At 33.4% G+C, this 10000-nt stretch overlaps 1 protein-coding gene and 1 pseudogene across 1 annotated transcript in view; one reads left to right on the top strand and one right to left on the bottom strand.

The window, feature by feature from the left end:
* Positions 1-10000, top strand: part of LOC136846324 (uncharacterized) — a 115478-nt pseudogene that overhangs the window by 26522 nt on the left and 78956 nt on the right.
* Positions 6694-10000, bottom strand: part of LOC136846573 (cuticle protein CP1158-like) — a 5506-nt gene continuing 2199 nt past the window's right edge. Inside the window, exon 3 of the mRNA XM_067117428.1 lies at positions 6694-7398. Coding sequence (XP_066973529.1) covers positions 6914-7398 — 485 coding nt within the window. The 3' untranslated portion in view covers positions 6694-6913. The remainder of the gene's footprint in view (positions 7399-10000) is intronic.

The following is a 10000-nucleotide window of genomic DNA, read 5'->3' on the forward strand; positions in this document are numbered from 1 at the left end:
ACATCGGTCAAAGAGTACCTGTGAGGGGTTCAAACACAGGCCATCGAGAGATGAATCTACCGCAGTGGCGGTATTAGACGTTAAAGCATAATATACGGATAAACGTTGCCTTTTATGTATTGGGATTTGTTGATGATCCTCGCGTTTCAAAATGAGCTACATAATGCGGTTGATCACTGACGGCAAGTAACATTGCGATCTTCAGTAGGTACAACTTTGATTATATACACTTTGGTCAAACGCATTTCATCCACTATCTTGACCCAGAAGGATGAGACACACACACACACACACACACACACATATATATATATATATATATATATATATATATATATATATACGGTAATTAAGCTACATTGGAAATACAAATATATAGAAATATCTTTATTACAAGTATAAAATCTCATCATCAGGCTTGAAACCGACAGGATGAGAATCAATAAAATTACAATAAAATGAAAAATAAATGATAATTCTAACGAAATATAAAATGAACAAGTAAATACAAACAAAGGAAAAATTAAAAACACAAACATAAAAATTTCATCTGAAATGTAAACAAACTACCGTTCTTTCAACAAAATCTGTTTTCAATAAATCAAAGAAAAAAAAGTTATGTCTAGCGGAAAATCCAGGTCAGTGAAAAGGATTCTAACTGTGTTTCATTATATATATATATATATATATATATATATATATATATATATATATATATATATATATATATATATATATATATATATATATATATATATATGTACAAATATATAGTGATCAGAACAACGGGAGATTTACAATTGTTTTCAAAGGATCATTAGACATCAACAAAATCTGTTTTCAATAAATAATAATAATAATAATAATAATAATAATAATAATAATAATAATAATAATAATAATAATAATATATCTGCTGTTCATATACTGACGATAAACTTCGATGCACACCAACTAAAAGATATAAATCAGAATGACCATAATTGACATTCTTTCTAGCACTGATCAGATACCTCAAATAATTAAAACTCTTATGCAAGCAGGTTCCAGAGCAGGTTACCTGTGGCCTTGAAGAGATACCTTTAACATTGACATCCTGCCAATTATCGCATTTCTTCATTCATGGGAACAGTTGTAGAGTGAAGGAGATTTTGAATTCAAAGTTTTTTAACGTAGGCCCAATAAGCTATTAAAACGAAGCAAGAAATTATTTTTTAATTCAATTAAAGAGTCTCTTTTGGAATAAAAGTGCTCTTCAAATATACAGTAAGTAAGAGACAACATCTGACCATATCACGTGCGATCTTTACCTCAGGCATACTAACATTTTCTTCAAGATATTTTTCATACTAAGGAAAAATTTACCATATGAGGTTAGATTGGCTTTGTGTAATAAAACAATAAATTCTTGTTGATTCGCCGTTAAAATTAAAATTTGGAGGGGGAAATATATAATTATTCTGGAAAATATGGAAGAGAAAATAATAAATACCTCTTAGCTCGCCTAAAAAATAATTTTTCAATATCCGTTTTTTAAGGATTACATTTTCTTATTAATACTACATATCAAAATTAGGAAACAAGATATTAACTGTCTTGCTACATCTTCGTTGCATCACAGCTTAAAATAAAATGAGACACCACTAGACACTCGCAAGAAGTATCCAACGTATTATCTCCCGTCTCATGATCTGTTCAATTTTATAACCAGTTCTTGGATGTGCTACTCATTTAGACGCGTACCAGATACGTTTCTTATGGCATTACGAATGCCGTATGATGCTCAGCTTCTTTTTACCTTCTGGATATTCTCTATTTAAGATTCAAGGAAGATGGGGGTTGATAAAAAAAAATAAACAGCAGATAGACCATATCATCATCATGATTCAAGGCTACAAGAGCATCTTGAAATGTACGTCATATATTGTAAGCCTATAATAAAACCAAACTCGTCAAGGTTATAAAATGTCCACGCCCTTGTACATACTTGCGCATTGCATTTTGGTTCTAACCATTTGATTTCTTTTTGCTAAGCGAATATTCTAGACTAGATCATTTTCTACCTCACCCAAAAACTATTATCTTCTGATTTAATGACAGTATATTGGGACCACATTACAACTCTTGCCAAAAATGTTGTAAGTTCAAAAGTTTTTGATAACTAACCTGAGATGGTAATCCTGGAATATGGTAAAAAACTCTCTCTATTTTTCTTTTTGTTTTCTTTTTACTTTACGTCTCTTTCACCTGAGGAGTGGTTGTTGCTAGGTGTTGCCCTTCTACCCCTCCAACTTTCGGCAAGACATTTTAATAAGGTTGCTGGCTCAACGACACTGATAAATGAATATTCAAATGGCTTATGTCGCTCTCGTCAACAGCGACCCATTCAAATAATGACCAAACAAAACATTGCTTAACTCACCTCGCCACGAACGTTGATACAGCGAACGGGTTACTACCGCAATATATCTATCAATATACAATATATATGTATATATATATACATATATATATATATACATTATATATATATTATATATATACATATATATATATATATATACATACATATATATATATATATATATATATATATATATATATATATATATATATATATATATAATATATATATATATATATATATATATAAAGAAACTAACTCTACAATTGACTACTTCCAGCCAGGGTAACACGCTCACGAGTTTGTCAGCGTCAAGGGCACCCAAACGTATTTTCAGACTTTTTATCTGTCAAAACATCTGAGCGAGTGCACGTCTCGTTATTTATTTACTCCTACAGCTCTGACAGGGACACTCTAACGCATTTTAAACGTCTGGCTAATTAGGACCACCTTAACGAGGGTAATATCTACTGCGGGGGAATTTTCAGTAGTGCGATGTTGGCTGCAAATGAGGAGCTAAGTTGAAAATTATATGGCAAAAGATAAAATGAAAAATTTTTCTCAGTTACACTTACTCAGAGAGAGAGAGAGAGAGAGAGAGAGAGTACTCAAAATTAAGGGAAAGGAGAAGTTTACTTTATGTAGAATAAAGCAAATGCTGTATATTAGGTAAAGAACAATTTCTCCTGTGCAACCACCGAAAAGAAATGTTTTTTGTGTCCTGTGTTTCTAAAAACGTTTTCGTACCTTGAGTTGAAAAAAAATTTGCCCCCAAGTAAAATAAAAACAAAAAAAAAGCATTTGTCATAATCAAAAATCTTTATAAACTTCCCAATTTAAATATTTCATTAATTGTTGCTGAGTTCCTAATTACTCTGGATTCTTAATACAATAAAACACAGGTAAATGTTTCGATAAATGTTTCCAACAAAATAACAGAGTCCAAGTTTTTAAGCGTCAAATGAAGAGAAAAGTCTTGGTTCGACACCACAATTCGCAATGTTGGCCCTACACCTAAAACCATTGTTACAAGGGAACCTTTTTTTTATTTTATTTTATTTTGGGCATTTGGCAGTCAAATTTTTGTACCAAACAGAAAAATGGGTGGTAAAATTAGAAGTTGCCTCGGCTTTTATTTGATAAAATCTCATAAACTTGTGCGACATAAGAAAAATACGCTATAACTTTACTAAGCATCGGGTTAATAATAATAATAATAATAATAATAATAATAATAATAATAATAATAATAATAATAATAATAATAATAAAACTGTGTATCTTATGCAAACTTGATACCAGATGACAAAAAACATTGGGGGATTCTAAAGAATCTATAGAGTTTAATAACCTTTTCAGGTCAATTTTAAGGATATAGTACTTACAAAGATATAAGTATTGCTTATACTTGCGATGAGCTAATTCTTTTTTATTAACGCAAGAACTGATAATCCAAGTGTTTTGGATAAAATCTGAAAACTGACAAAATTCTGTACTGTAGTAAAACAGGGTAATAAATAAAGGGGTAAAATACCATTCAGCGTCGCCATTACAGCGCCGGCGATTCAGCGACAGAAAATTTATTTATTGCAAAAAAATCTAACAATAGTAGAAACAGTACAATGATACAATAACAAAGATTTACTTATTTGTCATAAAAAATCCAGGAACGGTACAATAATACATTTAAAAAAGAATTATTTATTGAAAAAAAAACTCATTTAGTTTGTTACATTGCGCCCTATGAACGAAAGTACTCAATTCCATTCCTGCTGCCATATTCGGAAACAATTTTTAATACCCTCTCATCAGCTTTTCTGTCTTTAAGTAGTTTTAACTGTGGTTCACTGCCAGTTGAAAGTTTCTCGAAGTACTCGTCTCTTCCCTTTTGAACATGCTTAAGGACATCGGTGAATTTCCATGTGGTTGGGTGTAACATTCCCAGTTCATTTTTCAATCTCCTGTTGGCCGCCCCGGCATAGTTATTTGTTCTATCATCTCCATAGGACGGGCAATGTAATTGTCTTCGAACCAGTTTAAAACCAGAATTAAATCCGGTAAACAACCTGCCAAAGAATCCACGTGACTGTAAAGGTCGTCAACTTGCACAAAACAAAGAGCAATTATCATTTTAGCATGTAATGCAAAGTCGGGACTGCTGTTATATAAATGCATGAGACCAAAACCAGTTAACTGCTTTAGCAGATTTTCAGACTGATGAAAAGGCAGCCTCTGACTTCTACACCAGGGAAGGAGTCTTTCATGGCGGTAAAAGCTGCGCGTTCAAAATCACGATTGATAACCGCAGCAGGTCGAGCGTTTGTAACCATCTCCTTTCCATCTCAGACATCCTCATATAGGTTGCATATTATTTGTTTTGTAAAAGCGCGTACAATACAGGTGAACTCCGTTATTTTTCCTAACCATGATGATATACACTTGATAAAATAGTTGTGGTACTACCGCACATGTTCCGTCAGCATAGCAAGTCTTGGAAGATGCGATGTGCTCTACCCAACTCTCTCTCCCAAATATAATAATCCGTTCGTTTTTCGTCCCTCTATCCATCAAACAGAAGTTTTCCTCAGTTTCTCGTGTGGGTTTATACATCATGCATCCATGAGGTAGCTGAAGCTCATGAATGGACCTTGGATTTTCTGGGACTTGATTAACTTCGTCTCGTTTGCTACGAATAATTTTTCGCATTGCTTGCCTGTTTGGTAACTGTGCCATACCTGCCGCGGACATTTTTTCAGTGCACTTGTTGACAATCTTGAGGTACCATTCCTTCCAGGCATCTCAGCAATTCCTTCCAGCCAGGTCTCTTTTGATCAGCATCGAATTTATGACCTTTCCACGTCGATGTTTTGCTTGATTTGTCGAAACGATGTATATAACAGTCACGACAGATCTCTCTGCCTCGCTTACTTTTTACTGGTTCAGTCATGGGTTTAAAGAAATACAACTTTCGTATGGTGCTACCACTCCAAAATCAAAATAGATAGTCCTAAGAACGATGAAACAACCAAATAACTTACTAAGCGTAAACGCTTCTTTATACAATAATCGCACTTAAGAATGATTTCTAAAGATGCAGTCGGAGCGCTGAAAACGGCATGAGCTGAATCGTCGGCACTGTAATGGCGGCGCTGAATTGACCAATTCTCTATCTGAGAGAGAGAGAGAGAGAGAGAGAGAGAGAGAGAGAGAGAGAGAGAGAGAGAGAGAGAGAGAGAGAGAGAGAGAGAATCTTAGTTTAAAATCATTTCCGAGAGAGTAGATCGTTATGATAAATTTTAAGAAATATATTCTGGAGAGAGAGAGAGAGAGAGAGAGAGAGAGAGAGAGAGAGAGAGAGAGAGAGAGAGAGAGAGAATGGACCTAAATTCCTTCAGGGGAAAACTGAATGAGCACGTTACTCCTAATGAAAGGAATTGACCATATTAAGTTTACCTGAAAGTAGCTTGGTAGCTTTTGACAAAAGTCCCCACAAATGTAAATAAAATTCTTTTACAATTCCTTTTCAACGGTGTGACGTGCTTGTTTGATCTTTATATATTTTCATTCTCGGATAATCAACGTACGTTGAAACTGGTTTCATCATATGTGAAGTTACAGACTTCAATATTTCTTTTAAAGAACGTGCAGTAATGTCATCTGGGTATTTGGATTCTTGAATGTTGTTATATTTCATGGAGAAAATTAACTGAACTGACAAATTAAGGTTACTGATTCTGAACTGAATTTTCCTCACCTAGGCTAATGCATTCTTTAGAAAAGTAATTAATTAACTATTATTTTTGATCCAACACTGGGCATCTTTTGCTTATATACTGGTGAGTTTTAAAAATAACTTTTCTTTCATTTCTTGTAAATGGTGCGGATAATTTGATATCAAGAAAATTTAATGAAATATTGCCGTTTCCGGGTTTTCATAGCAATAAAGATCTTTTCAATACTGTGAACTGACCTGGAAATATACTTGATTTTAAGTGTAGTAATATTACAAATAAGGTTGCTCAATTAAACTGAATTTATAAAAGAATCTGATTTTGAATATAACCACGATTTGCTGATATCGCAAGTATCAAGAGTACTGGAGCTCATGGGAGTTGAAGTGACCAGTAAAACACACTAATCATCCACAAGGTAAAGATAAACATTATCTAACTTAAAGGAATAAAAAAATTATTAATATATTATTCAACCACGTACATATCTGGAGCCCAACGAAGTTGAGGTGATTAGTAAAAACACGCTAACCATCTAAAAGGTAAAGATAGGCATCATTAAAGAAGAAAAGATTTATTAATATATTATTCAATCATGTATCTACAAGTGATCACTCCAAGAGACAAATGATAGTAAACCTGGGCTAGCATATTGTTTACACCTTGGTCATGTCACAATGATTTATGTGAATATATTTTCATAGAAAAGTACTGTTCCTTTTCCTAAGCCTGTGGTATAACCAAAGTCCTAACAAGTGGTCTGCGTATCTTTGGATTATTAAGAGCGGAGTTGTACTAAACTACCATCTGACAATACGATTCCAGAGGGTCCTTCAAGAAGGATCTTAACTCCTGCTTCCTTGAACTGGACGGGAGTGCCATCTTTGGTGATAATCCCTGAGGCCCCAATAAGGTGCCTCTTTGTACGATGGATGTTGAGGTCCTCGTCCAATTGCCAGTTTCTGCCATCCTTGGTGACAACACCAGAGGGTCCGAAGAGAACGATGTTGTCAATGTCATCCTGAGAGAACTGCCTGATGGTACCATCAGTTTTCACGATGCCAGAATATCCAATGCTCCCCTTTGGCATTGACGTACCCAGCTCCTCTTTGACCCTGTGAGTATCTGGAACAAGTTGCATGTTCTTGCCATCCTTTGTCACGGCTCCAGAAGGCCCAATTAGCACGAAGTTGTCTGCTTGTTCACGGGTGAATTGGACGTTTTTTCCATCGGGTCTAACTATTCCTGAGTAACCCAACAGACCTGTGTAGAAGTTGGACCGCTTGGTTCTGGAGTATCTGGAACAAGTTGCATCCTTGCCATCCTTTGTCACGGCTCCAGAAGGTCCACCTGCACGATGTTGTCTGCTTGTTCAGTATTGGACGTTGTTTCCATAAATTCCTGAGTAACCCAACAAACTAGAATTTTACGGTTGCTCCTGCCACCAAGGCACATAGTAACACCTGCAATAATATCAATTCCAGTAATGATAAATTTATACAAACTACAAATTTACGGTTTATTACGGAAAGAGTACCTGGGAGATAGGGGAATTTAAATACAAAAATAAACCATAAGCTTTCAGATTCTGAATTTAAAGCTAGTTAAATATGATCTGACAGAAATTTCGTTATGGATGCTTCCAAACTTGAGTAAAACCGTTGATGTTCAATGGTATAGTAAACCTCATTAAATATGATAAAGTAATAAAAGTATAAAGAAAACATGATACTCACCAAAGTGTTCATGTTGATTTGACTGAGGTCCAGAACTCCTTTATCTCCAAAGGCTACTGAACACCGAATGCTCGGATGAGCTCCGATGTATCTGCTTTAAATAAGGGCAGGCGATGTCCAAATATGGTGTTTGCGAGGACTCGTCGAAGTAAACCTGCTACTCGTTGTCTTGCGAGATTTTTTTCCTAGTCGCTCTGATCTGATTTTAGACAGATTATAGGCTATTCAAGGTATAGAAACGGCCAATCATACTAGAGTCTTTTATACAATTACGCACTTACACATGCATTTTTTATATCTTTACTCTCTTGATCGAAGGATATCTTAGTTTTCAAGATCATTACACTCTTCATTTTTGTCCTTGCTTCACAGTTATCCATTAGAACAGGCTATTGAAAACGAGTTTCTTTACCTCAAGCACTCATCTGCTGTCTGTTAAAACGTACAGCAGATCCCCAATTCGAGGATCAAATAAATCCTCAAGTGACAAGGTAAAATCACCCCGAGGTTGGCAACTTCATACAGAATATTAATTCTTAAAAACTTGCAATGGCCCTTAAAAATCTGGTGACATGAACATGACTGACAATGAGGCAGGAGAAACACTGAGAAGGTAAATAGGAGCAAGCACAAATTTGTCACTTTAAATATTCTTTACTTCATAAATCAGTTTTGACAATGTGGTTAGCATAAATGGCATTGATTTCCATAAAGTGAAAGAAGAAAAACTCAGTCCAATCCATGAAGATACATACTGAGCTTGGAAAAGAGCCAGGAACAAAAAAGATATATAAAATAGTATATATATATATATATATATATATATATATATATATATATATATATATATATATATATATATATATATATATATATATATATATATATATATAGAGACAGAGAGAGAGAGATATGAGATTTCTACATTTAAAAATCAGGGTCACAAGCTTATACCATAAAAATTAACACACATATATATATATATATATATATATATATATATATATATATATATATATATATATATATATTAACACACACACACACACATATATATATATATATATATATATATATATGTGTGTGTGTGATGTGTGTTTAAAGAGAGGGAGAGAGTTTCTAATTCTCAAAAAAAATTTGGTCATACAGAAGCCATATCTTAAAGTAACACTACTGATACGAATTCATTAAATGTGTCCAACGTATGAGCAATATATATATATATATATATATATATATATCTCTATATCTATATATATATCTCGTGCTAATTTATATTATATGTTAATCAGTCACTTAAGAGATAGATCTGCCATATTTCATTATGCTTTAGTGAGAAAATTTATGTTTATTGAAAGGAAAATTTTAAAAATATTCATGTTGCAAAACGAAGCCTTTAAATTTTCAAATGTAAGGAAAATTTATCAATGTGTATATCACACATTGCATATATCTACTCTATATATATATATATATATATATTTAAATGTTAATCAGTCAGTTAATTCCGTAGACCTACAATATTTCTTCATGCTTTAGTGGGAAAATTTATATGTACAATATTCTTATTAACCCTGAGCATTGTATACTGAACATATAAATTAATAGTTAAATTAAAAATACGAGTATATCTATCTATCTACCTACATACATATAGGAGTGTGTGTGTGTGCCCAAGATTTATCCAATTACAAGTCCAAAAGGTAATTTCATACCAATAAAATAATAACCAACTGTTGCAGTATTGCAGAATATAAAATTAATATCCTCTCTAGCGTTTAGCGCAGTCATCAGTGTAATGAGAACATTTGATATGACCAATAATCAATGTATATTCATAGGGGAATGTTATTTTCATTAAGGAAATTAATTTAGCTCTTACTGTCGAACTTCATTACCTGTCCAGCTACAAATGAGATAAACTCGAATCGGTCACGAGTGTCAGAAAAACCAATTTAGATAATGATCATGATGATTTTACTCTGATTTAGGACACGAACTTCTATAAATGAACTGGTGTACATTAATTGCATAACGATTAGAATATATAATGCCCGTACCTTTTTCAGTGAAAAATACAAATAAACTGTCAGTTACAGGCAAAAATTGAGATCAATGCGTGTACAGGG

This window comes from Macrobrachium rosenbergii, chromosome 15, assembly GCF_040412425.1.
Source record: "Macrobrachium rosenbergii isolate ZJJX-2024 chromosome 15, ASM4041242v1, whole genome shotgun sequence".
NCBI classification, from domain to species: Eukaryota; Metazoa; Arthropoda; class Malacostraca; order Decapoda; family Palaemonidae; genus Macrobrachium; species Macrobrachium rosenbergii.